General features: G+C 46.4%; 1 protein-coding gene across 1 annotated transcript; it reads left to right on the forward strand.

The window, feature by feature from the left end:
* The first annotated feature begins 475 nt into the window (after positions 1 to 475).
* ETHE1 (ETHE1 persulfide dioxygenase) lies at positions 476 to 12,582 on the forward strand. Its single transcript, XM_058195025.1, has 7 exons — positions 476 to 703; positions 3,864 to 4,008; positions 7,753 to 7,901; positions 8,664 to 8,793; positions 11,160 to 11,249; positions 11,470 to 11,586; positions 12,125 to 12,582. The coding sequence occupies exons 1-7, from the start codon at positions 566 to 568 to the stop codon at positions 12,175 to 12,177; spliced, it is 822 nt and encodes a 273-aa protein (XP_058051008.1). The 5' UTR covers positions 476 to 565; the 3' UTR covers positions 12,178 to 12,582.
* Positions 12,583 to 16,198: the final 3,616 nt, after the last annotated feature.

A 16,198-nucleotide genomic window follows, 5' to 3' on the forward strand; every position in this document is an offset into this window, starting at 1 on the left:
AAGAATTCTGGGAGTTTATTTATTTATTTTTATTTATTTATTTATTTATTACATTTTTATACCGCCCTTCTCCCAAAGGACTCATGGCTGTGTACAGCCAAGGATAAAACTCAATATATATACAATTAAAACCTGAATTTAAAACAAAGCAAATTACAAAAAAGGCCGACAATTAAAATTTAAATTTAGAATTTAAAAATTTAAAACCCTAAAACAATAAAAACCCAGTTTAAAATAGTAAAACTATTATGCCAGTTGAAGTCCACAAGTCTTAAAGTTTCCAAGGTTGGAGACTCCCCTTGCTCTGCAGGCTTTTAAGTGCTGTTGCTGTTAGAGTTGGTTCCTAAAAGTCCCAGCGTTCCTCCGTATGGCCCTTGCCGGCAGAGGCTGCCGGGAGTTGTAGTCCGGTCGCAATCTGGAAGGGCTCTGGCCCTTTAAGGAGGCTCGTCCCCTCCCCTCCTCTCCAGCCCAGCCCAGCTGAGTCAATGTTAAAGGGCGTCGCTTCGCCCTTCGCCTCCGGTTCCTCGAAGGTTGGCACGGCGTCAAGAGAGGCACCAACCCGACCATGAAGCGGCTGCTGCTGCTCGGGAGATGCCCTGCGGCTGCCCTGCGGCTCTTGAACCAGCCGCTTCCCCGCACCAGCTTCCCGCAGCGATGCTACTGCACCGGCTCTGCCCAGCGTCGGGGGCTGCTCTTCCGACAGGTGAGCTCCTCCGAAAAGGTCTTTCACAGTAACGGGAGTTAGTGCAAGGGTCTCCAACCTTGGCAACTTTAAGTCTGGTGGACTTCAACTCCCAGAATTCCCCACCCAGCAAAGCTGGCTGGGAGATTCTGGGAGTTGAAGTCCTCCAGGCTTAAAGTTGCCAAGGTTGGAGACCCCCTGATCTAGTGGATCCCCTGAAATGACTTGGATGCAAAGCTGGCTGGGAGATTCTGGGAGTTGAAGTCCTCCAGGCTTAAAGTTGCCAAGGTTGGAGACCCCCTGATCTAGTGGATCCCCTGAAATGACTTGGATGCAAAGCTGGCTGGGGGATTCTGGGAGTTTTATTTTTATTTATTTATTTTTCATATTTTTATACCGCCCTATCTCCCTAGGGACTCAGGGCGGTTCACAGCCAGATAAAAATATACATATAAATACAAAATAAAACATCCATTAAAAAACTTATTACAGATGGCTGAATAATTAAAAATGACAATACAAATAATAAAATCCCCATTAAAACCAATTCGAATTTAAAATCTAGTCCAGTCCTGCGCAAATAAATAGATGTGTCTTAAGCTCGTGGCGAAAGGTTCGAAGGTCAGGAAGTTGGCGGAGTCCTGGGGGAAGTTCGTTCCAGAGGGTGGGAGCCCCCACAGAGAAGGCCCTTCCCCTGGGTGTCGCCAGCCGGCACTGGCTGGCCGATGGCACCCTGAGGAGTCCCTCTCTGTGAGAGCGCACGTTGAGAGTTGAAGTCCTCCAGGCTTAAAGTTGCCAAAGTTGGAGAGCCCCTGATCTAGTGGATCCCCTGAAATGACTTGGATGCAGCTGCATTTATGTTGCTCTATCCCAGGGGTAGTCCACCTTTTTATGCCTACCGCCCACTTTTGTATCTCTGTTAGTAGTAAAATTTTCTAACTGCCCACCGGTTCCACAGTAATGCGCCGTGCATCGTGGTCTGCACATGCCTCTCGTGCATTGTGGATTGGGTTTGGGGGCGGCGCTGGCTACCAGCTCTGCTTGTCTGTTACAGCTGGGTGGTGTGGGGGGAGATGCGCGAGCTATTCTGGGACGAGGCTCTTTTGTTTGCAGTCGCACTATAGCGACTTTTAGTTTCACTTACGTAACGTGAACCAAACTTATGCATGGGCGATACAAAGAGGATATTTTCAGAAATTTAAATTGTCACCGGGAATTGTATGAAAACCTAATGAAAATGTTTTTAAATAACGCTATGATTTTTTTTAAAAAAAAAAGTCAATTAAATTTAAAAAAAGGAAAGTGCTTCAATATCGGACAAAACCCCTACCGCCCACCATGAAAGCTGGAACACCCACTAGTGGGCGGTAGGGACCAGGTTGACCACCACTGCTCTATAAACTGATCATCTGGAAAAGACCATAATCAAATAAACAAGAGACAAAACTGGAAAAGGGAAACTGAGATGGAAAGAATAAGGGCATGGAGAAAAAAAATAGGGGTAGTTTGTGGATTGTTTTTGATAAAATATATGTCATGGAGTTGGGGGTATTTTGATTACATTGATGGAACATCTGTTTTATATTTTAAAAATGCAATAGAGGGTCATTTTAATCGACATTTTGCCTTCTCAATGAATCTTAATAGCAAATTAGTGCTGATTTGTAGAGCGCTGATCCTGCCATTTGTTCTTCTTGCTGGTAGTTTTATTTTGAGTTAAACAGAAAAAAAGGAAACAAATCTGTAAATCCACACTCAACCTGAAAAAGAACTATGGCCTTTTTACATCCATAGGCACAAGAGGAAGTACATCTTAAATGTGAATGTTGCTTCCAGATTGCAGGTTGAAATATATTACCATATAGTCCAACCCCCTGCTCACGCCGGCTAGGGATTCAAACCGCCGAAGTGCTGACAAGCTCAGTGTCTTTAGCCACTGAGCCGCCCCGTCAGGCACCCCAGGTGCTTCGCAGCTCCTTAACGGGCCAGGCGCTGCCAACTTGGCCGGATTTCCAGGAACTCTTTCGAGGATACGACTTCCGTCTGTTCTTGCTTTCACTTTGGACTTGGATCTGGCCCGGCCGAGGGTGGGGAGGATGGGTATTGTAATCCAAGGCAGGTGGAGAAAGGCATGATGGGCCTGGGGAAAGAGGGAGGATAGGAAATGTTGCCTGGTTTTGGGGGTCGGGGTGAGAGTGGGGGGGGTATCAACGTTTTCTCTCTGAAAAGACCTCCCCCACCTTTTAAGTGTGGCATAATAGGAAATTCAAATATTTGGGGATCGGCTTTTTTTTTTAATTTATTTTATTTATTTATTTATTTATTTATTTATTAGATTTTTATACCGCCCTTCTCCCGAAGGACTCAGGGCGGTGTACAGCCAGATTAAAACAGTACAATATACAAATTAAAACCACAGTTAAAATAATCTATTCTATAAATGGCCGAAAATTAAAACCGTCAAATTTGACCCATAAATAAAATACCCCAGTTAAAATTATTAAAATTTGAAAAATTTAAAAATTTTTAAAAATTAAGCCAGTCCCGCTTGGATAAACAGGTACGTTTTCAATTCACGGCGAAAGGTCCAAAGGTCAGGTAATTGACGCAAACCAGGGGGAAGTTCGTTCCAGAGGGTAGGTGCTCCAACAGAGAAGGCCCTTCCCCTGGGGGCCGCCAGCCGACATTGCTTGGTGGACGGCACCCTAAGAAGACCTTCTCTGTGTGAGCATACGGGTCGGTGGGAGGGATAAGGTAACAGCAGGCGGTCCCGTAAGTATTTTATTTTATATATTTTGTTTGTCAAGCATGTATGAGAAAACAAGTATAAGTGTAAACGTAACATTTAAACATATACAGGTGAAATTCAAAAAATTAGGATATCATGCAAAAGATCATTTATTTCAGTAATGCAACTTAAAAGGTGAAACGAATATATGAGATAGACTCATGACATGCAAAGCGAGATAGTTCACGCCTTGATTTGTCATAATTTTGATGATTATGGCTGACAGCTCATGAAAACCCCAAATTCACAGGGGGTCTCCAAATTTGGCAACTTTTGGACTTTGATTCCCAGAATTCCCCAGCCAGCATGTCTGGATACAATTGGACTGTTTCGCTTGCCCTTTCCATGGACTAAGTTCTTGTTGTTGTTTTTTTTCCTCCCTTCACCTACCAGCTCTTTGAGTCAGAAAGTTATACTTACACTTACCTGCTGGCGGATATAAAGACAAAAGAAGCCGTTCTAATAGACCCTGTTTTGGAAACGGCCAAACGCGATTCAACATTGGTGAAGCAACTTGGACTTAATTTGCTATATGCAGGTGAGTTGTTTCTTCTTTAAATTCCCATCACCAATCTTTTTCCACTTATGACTGTATGACTATAACTTGTTGCTGGCAATCCTTATGATTTATATTGATATATTGATCATCAATTGTGTTGTAAATGTTGTACCTTGATGAATGTATATTTTCTTTTATGAACACTGAGAGCATCTGCACCAACACAAATTCCTTGTGTGTCCAATCACACTTGGCCAATAAAAATTCTATTCTATTCTATTCTTCTATTCTAAAAAAAAAAAAAAAAAACAAGCCAAGGAAAGGAAAACCACACAGGAATCATGGTCTGTCAGGATCTTCAGAAAGTAGCCATGATATAAGTGGAGATGGATAACTGAATGGAGGTCTCAGCGAGGTATAACCTCTCTGGATGTTATCAGCCGAAAGACGATTGATCTCCTTTTAAAGGAATGTCTTTCCTTTTTAACAAAACAGATTTTAGACTGAAAATAAATTTAAGGGCCGGTATGAGCCGTCGCCCAGCTCAGCTCCACCGCGCATGTGCGCGCACCTGCCGCCAGCCAGCTGATTTTCGGGACGCACGGGAGGCAGGGCGCATGCAGAAGACGCACGCCCATGTGCGGGGGGCCGGGGGCCCCCCCAGTCTGTTTTTGGGTCCAGGAAGCTGCAGGGAGGCCTGCTAGGCCAAAAGCGGGGGGCAGGGAGTGTTGTGTCTGCGCCCCTTGAGCCGGGCCTCCTGCCAGAAAGTGACTTGGAAAGTGAGGGGGAAGGGCCATCAGGACTTACCTAGGGAGCACCGGCTTCCCTGGCTCAGCTTCAGGAGCCAGAGGCAGGCCAGGTGGAAGAGATAACGAGGCCTCCGTCCCCTGACTCTTTTCCCCACCCAGGCCATGCCTCCAGACCCAGCTGATGGCAATCAGGCCTGGCTGGACCCTAGGTTTCGTAGGCAGGAGACGAGGGAACAACAGAAGCAAGGGTGGGGGAGGCCTAGGAAGTGCTGAGTCATGGAGCCACATCCCACAGGATATAAAACCAGTGAGGGCTGCTATGCCTCTTCGTAGCAGGCAAATCAGCTGCTTAACTAGAGCTAAAGTACTGTTTGTTCCTGGGTGACTCATCGGCCTCAAGGGAGATAACAGAGTCACTTGCCAGACACTCGCTAGTTTGCTGCCAGAGCTGATAGTGCTGGCTAATTAAGCCATTGCTCGGATGGAAGCAAGGGGGGACAGAACAGGGGGGTGCAGTCTGCCCCCCCAGCCCATTTTTGGGCCCAGGAGGTGCAGAGAGGCCTATTAGACCAAGAACGGGGGGGGGTGTCACATGCAGAGGAGCATGGGGGGGTCATGCTTACATGCGTGGGGGGCGCATGCATTGGATTATGGGTGCCAGCACACGCATGTGCTGTCGTGCGTGTGCGCTTGTGCACTTTTGGGACACGGCAGAAGAAGGTTAGCCATCACTGTTCTAGGTGGAGCAAACGCTAAAAAAATGCAGATGTCCAGCTGTCTACAAGGAGTATAAATCCTTCCATTGCCTACCATCCAGTCACAGCTGAAGAAGCTTCTTGGATGAGAAGCGAAATGTCTTCAAAGAAAAAACCTAGAAAGTCCAGTTGCCTCTTGAAAAAAAGCACATTTGGGACATTTAGGGGGGGAACAATTTTCTGTATATCCCCCTCCCCCCCACCCCCAGTCTCAGGTATGGGTTAGAGGATGGGTTAGGTTAGGACCGCCCTCCGGATGGGTGGGAGCCTCAGTTCCAAGGATGTTCCGTACCAACCATGCTGACTTTGGAGCTTGGGTAGAGATAGTCCTCGATTTATGCCCAAAATTAGGGCCAGAATTTCTGTTGCTAAGCAAGGCGGTTGCTTAAGCCAGGGGTCTCCAACCTTGGTCCCTTTAAGACTTGTGGACTTCAACTCCCAGAGTCCTGGCTGAGGAACTCTGGGAGTTGGAAGTCCAAAAGTCTTAAAGGGACCAAGTTTGAAGACCTCTGGTTTAAGCAATGAGGTGCGCCTGATTTTATGACTTTTGCTGCCACAGTTCTTAAGCAACTCACCGCCGTTCTTAAAGTGAATCACACCGTCATTAAGTGAAACCAGCTTCCCCCATTGACTTGGCTGATTAGAAGCCAGCTGGGAAGATCGCGAATGGAGATCACATGACCCTGGAACCCTGCAACTGTCGTAAATAAATACCGGTTGCCCAAAATCCAAGTTTTGATCACATAACCTTGGAGATGCTATGATGGTCATATGTACAGTACAGTAGTGGCCAAAATGGTAGAAATCTTTTGGGGAATGTGTGTTTTCTAAAACTAGCTAATAACACCACTTTTTTCTGGAGCAATACCATAAAATTCTATATCAGTGGAAAAATAATTTAATCAAGAATGTAATGCAATAACTTTTGTGAAGGTTTTGCTACTAGAATAGCAGTTACAGTATAAAGAAGAAAAGTGAAACACGTAGAAAAAAATGAGATATACAAAAATGATCACCATATGTCAGTTAATACTTAGTTGGGTAACCTTTAGCATGAATTACGGCCTTACCACGTCTTCCCATGGAGTGAGCCAAGTTTTTGAGTTCTGCAGCTGTTATAATGTGAAACCAAGATTGAATGATGGCTTCTATTCACTAGGTTTTATTGCTGGGTCGCTTCTGACTAACAAGTTTCTTTAGTCGGCTCCATCGATTTTCAATTGGTCTGGGCCAGGGGTCTGCAAACTTGGCTTCTTTTAAGACTTCTGGACTTCAACTCCAAGAGATCCTCAGCCAGCTGGCTGAGGATCTCTTGGAGTTGAAGTCCACAAGTCTTAAAAGAAGCCAAGTTTGCAGACCCCTGGTCTGGGCTATTCCCAGGCCATTTCAGCAGTGGACTATGATTATCTTGAAACTCTCCCCCAAAAAAGTGGTGTTATTATTATTATTATTATTATTAATAATAATAATAATAATAATAATAATAATAATAATAATAATAATAATAATAATATTTTAATTTGTATACCACCCTTCTCCCAAAGGACTCAGGGCGGTGCACAGCCAGAATAAAATACAAAGAAAACAGTACATATAATATTAAGAACAACCCCTTAAAAAACTTATTCGATTGGCCAAAAATTTTAAAATACAGTAACACCCTATAAAAATTTACAAAAATTTAAAACCCATAAAAGCAAATAAAAATTTTTAAAATCAAGCCAGTCCAGCTAGACGGAATAAATAGGTTTTAAGTTCGCGGCGAAAGGTCCGAAGGTCGGATAGTTGACGAAGTCCAGGGGGAAGTTCGTTCCACAGGGTAGGAGCCCCCACAGAGAAGGCTCTCCCCCTGGGGGCTACCAGTCGACATTGCTTGGCTGACGGCACCCTAAGGAGTCCCTCTCTGTGAGAACGCACCGGTCGCTGGGAGATAGAAGGTGGCAGTAGACGGTCCCGTAAATATCCCGGTCCTAAGCCATGGAGTGCTTTGAAGGTAGTCACCAATACCTTGAAGCGCACCCGGTGCCATCAAACCTCAAGAATACACTTTTTCCAAAAGGTCTCTGCAATTTTGGCCACTACTGTACAGTGTAGGAGTACTGGCCATAAGTCACTTTTCTCCCGTGCCATTGTAACGCTGAACGAATGGTCGTAAGTTAAAGACTACTGGTATTGAAATACACTCATCTGAAAGGTGGCCATTTTGTAAAAACCTGGGTTAGATCCTTGATCTTGTGTCTTTAAGGAAACAACCATGCATTTCTCCTCCTTCTTCTTAGTCAACACCCATTGCCACGCTGATCATATCTCTGGCACGGGATTCCTGAAGCAGCTCCTTCCGGGCTGCCGCAGTGTCATCTCCAAGGACAGCGGGGCCACTGCTGATCTCCTGATCCAGGAAGGCCATCACCTCAAATTTGGAGCTTTTGTAAGTCTGTGAACGGATTCCTGGTGAATAAGTAGCATAAACAGGAACTGGATTAAGGTTCCTTCACCTTGGCTATTGATAGCTCTTGACTTATGGTTGTAATGGACTGTCTGTCAGGGATCCAACGGATACCTCTAATTAAATCATGAGTCTTGAGCCGAGCTTCAAAAGAAATCCAGGTATTTATTAGGAGCTTCACGTCTGCACGTTCCCAAGTGAAGCCAGCTCTGACCCTATTTAATTTACACTCCAATTATGACCCTGTTTCCCCCCCTCCCCCCAGGGTGTGTCATCAATCACATTCGCCAACAGAGCAATTTTGAGGGTTGTAGAGGTCAACTCCCTTTCGACTGCTGCAGGTATCCCTGGGAGACAGCCTTGAGGGAGATAAGCGTGGAATGTTGGTCATATGACCGACACGATTTTATGACCTTTGTTGTGGTGGTGGTGAAGCGAATGCCGCAATTGTTAAGTGGGCCTGTTCTTTCTTGATGCTTGTTCCCTTTCTCTGAATTTGTCCGGTTTTTTTCTGACTCCTTCATAAATTGTAGACACGATATGTGAGAGGGAGCCTGCCCAGCATACAACGGAGTGAAGCTGCTAGTTCCTCTCATTTAGAAATAACGTGTTTATCACTTCCTGCACTCCACCCTGCTGCCTCCATTACTTTACTTACTTTAGCGAGGGGAAGAAGAATAGAATGCTAATATAAAATGTGAGACAGGCTCTAGGAATATTAGTGACATGTTGTTATGGTTTCAGGTATTACATGCCCGTGCCACCCCTGGCCATACGGATGGCTGCCTGACCTATGTGCTGAATGACCACAGTATGGCTTTTACGGGCGATGCTTTGCTGATCCGGGGATGTGGCAGGACAGACTTCCAACAAGGTATGGAACACTTGTTGTGACCTCAGGCCCAAGTAGGTAGTAGGAAACTCAGTCCATGAAAAAACAAACAAACCTTATTCGAACAGCTGAGAATTACTTCATTCCCAGCGTCGTTCAACTCAAATTAAAGCAAATTCCTCCCAACACAAATTCCTCGGTCCTATCGCAAACCTTGGTCCAATTAGGGCAAACTGCCAAAGGCCCTTCCTGGCAAACACCCAGAAGCCACAAAAACAAAGACGTATACGAAGCAGAAGACGCAGCTACAACATTGTTTTCCGGCAAAGCTGAAACGCCGTGGCTGGTCTGTTTTAAGAATTATGGGTGGGGCCAATCATCTCTTGGCCCTACTCCCGAGTTGTCCTCTCTGCTTGAGCTTCTCTTGCCTTCTGGCAACTCTTCTTATGCATGCATTAGGAACAGGCTCCTCCTGTTCCTCTGTCTCACTACTATCAGGCTCTGGAGGCTCTGGAGTCCGCACCTGACTCCCCAATGGCCCTTGGCTCACCTCAGCCTCCGACGCAGAGCCCTCATCTGGGCCTTCCCCAGCCTCCAGGACTGGCCCATTTTCTTCCTCAGCCTCATCGCTGTCCGACTCCGTTTGCCAGCTCTGCAGGCTGCTGGCGGACTACAACAACCCTTTGGGATCTGGTTATGAACCCTATTTCAGCTTTGCAGCTCATGAGAGAGTGGAGATTTTTATACAGGTAGTCCTCGACTTAGAACAGTTCGCTTAGTGACTATTCAAAGTCACAACGCCACGGAAAATAGTGACTTTGGGTCATTTTTCACACTCACCGACCGTCTCAGCGTCCCCACGTTCGCGTGATTTGCATTCGGATGCTTGACAGCCAATTCGCAGATACGATGGTTTGCAGTCTCCCGGGGTCACGTGTGATCCCCTTTGGCGACCTTCCGACGAGCAAAGTCCACGTGGAAAGCAGCTTCACTTAACGACCGGATTGTTACGGATTGAACAACTGCGGCGATCCCCTTAACCAAAGTGGCAAGAAAAGTCGTAAAATGAAGGCAGAATGGATTTCTCACTTAGCGACATAAAATTTTGGGGCTCAAATGTGGTCGTAAAATTGTGGATTACCTGTAGTAGGACAAAGCTTTTTTTTGTTCTGGTCGGAATCTCTAAGGAGACTTCAGAATTCTTCCCCTTTGGCTTTGACTTCCTTATTCTGCACAACGTGTAAACATCGTAGGCCTCCCGAAGGGTGAGCAAAGTCCACTCTTTTTTTTTTTTTAAAGAAAAAGTCATTTTCCACTTGAAGAGGAACCTTTTCCCTCTGATGCGCTTTGAAACTGGATTTATGCATACCTATTTCTTCCAGATGACCCAAAACACTACTTGCTCTAGACCAGGAGGTGTCAAACTCAAGGCCTGAGGACCGCATCTGGCCCGCAGGGTGCTTAGATCTGGCTCGCGGGGCTGCCCTGGAAATAGCGAAGGACTGGCCCACAATGGCCTCTGCAAGAAAAAACGGAGCTCTCCCGAGGTCTGTTTTCGTTGGCAGTGGATTGTAGAAGGCCGTCACAGCCAAAAACGGAGTGTGTGAGGACCACATGTGGGCCCCCCACAGAGCTCCGTTTTTACTGGCAGAGGGTTGCAGGAGGCTGTCGTAGTTGAAAACGGAGCTCATGAGGACTGCATGTGGCTTCCCTGAGTTCCGTTTTCACTGGTAGAGGGTAGCAGGAGGCTGTCGCAGTCGAAAACGGAGCTCGCGAGGACCGAATATGGCCCCCCCCCTGAGTTCCATTTTTGCTGGCAGAGGGTTGCACGAGGCCATCGCAGCCGAAAACGGAGCTCATGCGGACCGCATGTGGTCCCCCTGAGCTTCGTTTTTGCTGACGGTGAATTGCAGGAGGCCATCGCAGCCGAAAACGGAGCTTGGGAGCCCGTTTTTGGTGACAGAGCACTCGGGCCACCACAGGCACCTCCCAACAGAAGTGATGTCATGCTGGCCACGCCCCTTGGCCACCCCCTCACCCTTCCACCAAGGTCAAACACAACCCTGATGCGGCCCTCAGTGAAATGGAAGTTTGACAGCCCTGGTCTAGAGCAGAGGTCTCCAACCTTGGCAACTTTAAGACTTGTAGACTTCAACACCCAGAGTTCCTCAGCCAGCAAAGCTGGCTGAGGATATCTGGGAGTTGAAGTCCACAAGTTTTAAAGTTGCCAAGGTTGGAGACCCCTGGCCTAGAGATTCTGATTGTGTGAAGGAGACTTATGCTACAAGGTTACAAGAGGTGGTTTATCAGGATAGGAGTTGGGGATAGACCCTCCCCACTGCTCCAACCTCTGTATTAGAAAAAATAATAATCTGCGTGATGGTTACAGCCTCCGTTCTCCTCTCCAGGTTCTGCGGAAACTCTTTACGACTCCGTCCACAAGAAAATCTTCACCCTTCCAGGTGACTGCCTGATCTATCCTGCCCACGACTACACAGGTGAGTTGGTGAGCGCTTTTTAACTCTTTATTCTTCTTTTTTTTAAAAAAAATCTTTAGTTTGCATTAGATTTTACTCTTTACGATCAACATTCTGAATTGGGACGTAGATGCGCCAGGTTTATTACGGCGTCATGCCTCGTGAACTAAAAAAACGTAAAATGAGTGCCGTATTCCGTGCGTGATAACATCCGTTCTCTTTCCTCTTCCTTCCGTTCCAGGACAGACGGTATCTACGGTGGAGGAAGAGCGAACTCTGAATCCTCGTCTGATCTTGTCTAAGGAGGGTTTCGTTGAGCTTATGAACAATCTGAACCTACCCAAACCCAAAAAGATCGGTGAGACTGGCTTCTGTTATTCGAGGAGCAGGAGTGGGAAGTGGGGGGTGTCACTTCCGGACTGCTATCTGCTCCATATTAATGGGTCTTCTGGAAGAACCTCTAGAGCAGGGGTCTGCAAACTTGGCTCTTTTAAGACTTGTGGACTTCAAACAAAGCTGAAGGGCCTCTGGTGGTTCAGACTGCTAAGACAGTCTGTTATTAACAGCAGCTGCTTGCAATTACTGCAGGTTCAAGTCCCACCAGGCCCAAGGTTGACTCAGCCTTCCATCCTTTATAAGGTAGGTAAAATGAGGGCCCAGATTGTTGGGGGCAATAAGTTGACTTTGTATATAATATACAAATGGATGAAGACTATTGCTTAACATAGTGTAAGCCGTCCTGAGTCTTCGGAGAAGGGCGGGATATAAATGCAAATAATAAAAATAATAAAATAAAATAATAAAATAAACTCCCAGAAGTAGTACTGCCGTACTGCACTCTAAGCACTGCGCCACCGCGGCTCGTGCTAATGCTTCCATTCTCTTCTTTTTCCCAGATGTTGCAGTTCCTGCGAACCTCAAATGCGGAATCCAGGATGTACCTGTTTAAGGCATGTCTCCTTTCTCAGGATCAACAATCATTCAGGGCAACTAGAAAGCCCCCCAATGTCACTTCTGCACTCTTGTGCAAGACGGCAAGTGCAAGACGATAACAGCCAAAATGCAACTGTTCGCTTCCAGTTCTTGAACTGATTCCAAAATGAAGATGGACCCGCCTTATAACTCCAGTTTCCTCGCTTTAATTTAGTTATATCTTCATTAGCGAATAGAACGGCTGGCACTCCTGGCCTCACCTCAGATCTGCACTGCGCCTGGCTCTCAAGGCTGTTCTGTTTGGAGACTTGAAGCTGTCTTTTCCTCCAACATCTGACGGCCGTTCTTGGGCCGTGAATGACTGAAACTCAACAGAGCTGGCCTTCTGTGTCAAACAAAATAAAACACTTTTGTTTCTTAACCTTCTGGAAGTCAACATTGGGGCAGGGAGGCTGGGAGGAGGGACCATAATTGTTAAGCCTGGGTTAGACTTGAGCACTGCATGTTGGGGAACATATCTTGTCAGTAGCACGGATGACGTTACCTAGCTTGGTAATGAAATGTTTGCAAGAAAACAACCAAGCTCAGAGAGCACCAAGGACTTCTCATTTCAACCCTGAGCTACAAATATTCTCCTTTATTGATACGCAGGTATCTCTTGTTTGGAAGGTACTTCTGCAAATGTTAATGTTTTGGCTAGGACGGGGTGTCAGACTCAATTTTATTGTGGGCTGCATCAGGGTTGTAGTTGACCTTGTGTGTGTGTGTGTGTGTGTGTGTGTGGCCAACTGCATGGGCATGGCTAGCTTGACGCCACTCCCCAAACTCCTGCCATGTTTCCTCTTCCCACTGGGTAGGCCGGGCCGAAGCTAAGCTGGCCTGATCTTTCCTCTTTTCACCGGGTAGACCAGGACCTGCGGGCCTTGAATGTGACATGCATGGGTGGGCTGCTAGGGGTTCGGGAGAACCTCTAGCTAAGATTCTGTGCAGTTCGAAGAACCCCCAAATCCCACTCCTGACTGGCCCCGCCCACCCCGCCCTGCCCCTCTCAGGAGACCCCACGCAGGTAAGTGTAGGGCATGTGTGGAGGCTCGGGGAGGACGAAAAACAGGCCTACCAGAAGTTTTTTTTTAAAAAAAAATTATTTGCATTTATATCTCGCCCTTCTCCGAAGACTCAGGGCGGCTTACACTATGTCAGGCAATAGTCTTCATCCATTTGTATATTATATACAAAGTCAACTTATTGCCCCCAACAATCTGGGTCCTCATTTTACCTACCTTATAAAGGATGGAAGGCTGAGTCAACCTTGGGCCTGGTGGGACTTGAACCTGCAGTAATTGCAAGCAGCTGCTGTTAATAACAGACTGTCTTAGCAGTCTGAGCCACCAGAGGCCCAGAGGTTCATTCTCCAGAGGGCCTCCGGAGCCTGGGGAGGCCATTTTTGCCCTTCTGGAGGCTCAAGGAAAACCTCCGGAGCCCAGGGAGGGCAAAAATGCCCCCCCATGGTCAGGAGGCCCACCATGGCCACGCCCGCCCAGCAACCAGGCAGACAACCCCTTGCTAAAATTTTTGAAGCCCACCCCTGTTGACACCCCTGGGCTGGGTGTGTGTGTGTGTGTGCTCAAACGACAAAGCACCGAAAATTTCCCGACAGGAAGTCGGATCAAGCGATCAGCATGCAGGTCGCACATCTCCCCACAATGCGTAGTTGAGATTTGGGAGGTCTGCCACCTAACGCTTTTTAACCCATCAACCAACCTCTTTACAAACGTAGGCCCACGTCAACACCTACACGCAGTTGCAGTCAAGTCCAAATTAAGCTTTTGTGAAGGAGGGAAACAAGGGTAAAATGCTCCCAGTTCGGATCGGATCGGATGGGACGATCTGGTAGTGATGGTGGCGGGTGGTTCAGAAAATCGGTAACAAAAATCCCTGGCCCTTCCCCACCCTTGCCCACCCAATCACCCCCTTGTCCGCTTGCCCACTTGCCGCTTCTTTTAAAAAATGCTTTTAAAAGATAAAAAAATGGTCCCAGCTGACCTGCCTGATCGTCAGAGCCTTTTTTTTTTAACTTTTAAAAACATTTTTTTACAACCTATTTGGCCAAATAGGTTGTAAAAAAAATGCTTTTAAAAGTAAAATAAAAGATCACGCGCCACAGCTGATCACACGCACACACCCCGCGCTGTTCTACTTATCTCATGCCTCCTTTTGGCGTGTACTGCGCGCGCACACCTCACATATGGTGCGTGGTGCGACCTGTGCATTCACGCACACAGTGTGGATGAGCAGCCAGCGAACCGGTAGTAAACCGGTTCAGATTTCACCACTGGAGGGAAGTGAATGGAACATGATTTAATACTTTTAGTAAAGTTTGGGAAGAGGGTCAAAATCCAGAGGTAGACGAAGGGGTCACTGGCCCGTTTCCTATTTTTTTATTTAACTTTCTGATCCTGTATTTATTTATTTCCATAGCAAACACATTTAAGCAATGTACGCTCTCATCCAATTCAGCTTCAAAGCTGGGCCATAAGTAGTTCCCGGGGAGGTCTCTCATAACTGAACGGTCACTAAGCAGTCACTTAACGGTTGTTACTTACACTTACTTACACTAAGCGGTCACATCATCATCATCATCATCATCATCATCATCATCATCATCATCATCATCATCATCATCATCATCATCATCATAATATCAGAGTTGGAAGGGACCTTGGAAGTCTTCTAGTCCAATCCCTTCCTTAGGCAGGAAACCCTTCACCATTTCAGACAAATGGCTATCCAACATTTTCTTAAAAACTTCCAGTGTTGGAGCATTTACAACTTCTGCAGGCAAGGCCGTCTCCAGGAGGGCCTTTTACCAAGTCCGCTTGGTCCGCCAGTTGCGTCCCTTCCTTGACCGGGATGCCTTATGCACAGTCACTCACGCTCTGGTTACGTCTCGATTGGATTACTGCAATGCTCTCTACATGGGGCTGCCCTTGAGGTGCACCCGGAGGCTGCAGTTAGTCCACAATGCGGCTGCGCGAGTAGTAATGGGAGCCGCTCATGGCTCCCATGTAACACCACTGCTCCGTAGTCTGCACTGGCTTCCTGTGGTCTTTCGGGTGCGCTTCAAGATTTTGGTTACCACCTTTAAAGCGCTCCATGGCTTAGGACCCGGGTACTTACGAGACCGCCTGCTGTTACCCTATGCCTCCCACCGACCCGTACGCTCTCATAGAGAGGGTCTCCTCAGGGTGCCGTCCGCCAAACAGTGTCGGCTGGCGGCCCCCAGGAGGAGGGCCTTCTCTGTGGGAGCATCAATGCTCTGGAATGAACTTCCCCCTGGCCTACGTCAAGTGCCTGATCTTCGGACCTTCCGTCGTGAGCTAAAAACATACTTATTTATTCAAGCAGGACTGGCATAATAGTTGATTTTAAATTGGGGTTTTATTAATATTCTTAAATATTTTAAATTTAATTTTAATTATTAGCCGTTTTTGTAATTTTGATATGTTTTAATTTGTTTTAATTGTACATATTTTGTATTTTATCTCCGGCTGTACACCGCCCTGAGTCCTTCGGGAGAAGGGCGGTATAAAAATTCAATAAAAAATAATAATAATAATAATAATAATAATAATAATAATAATAATAATAATAATAATAATAATAATAATAAGTTGTTCCACTGATTAATTGTTCTGTCAGGAATTTTCTCCTTAGTTCTAAATTGCTTCTCTCCTTGATTAGTTTCCACCCATTGCTTCTTGTCCTACCTTCAGGGGCTTTGGAGAATAGCTTGACTCCCTCTTCTTTGTGGCAACCCCTGAGATATCGGAACACTGCTATCATGTCTCCCCTAATCCTTCTTTTCATTAAACTAGGCATACTGAGTTCCTGCAACCGTTCTTCATATGTTTTAGCCTCCAGTCCCCTAATCATCTTCGTTGCTCTTCTCTGCACTCTTTCTATAGTCTCAACATCTTTTTTACATCGTGGCGACCAAAACTGAATGCAATAGTCCAAGTGTGGCCTTACCAAGGCAT

This window comes from Ahaetulla prasina, chromosome 10, assembly GCF_028640845.1.
Source record: "Ahaetulla prasina isolate Xishuangbanna chromosome 10, ASM2864084v1, whole genome shotgun sequence".
In the NCBI taxonomy this organism is placed as follows: Eukaryota; Metazoa; Chordata; class Lepidosauria; order Squamata; family Colubridae; genus Ahaetulla; species Ahaetulla prasina.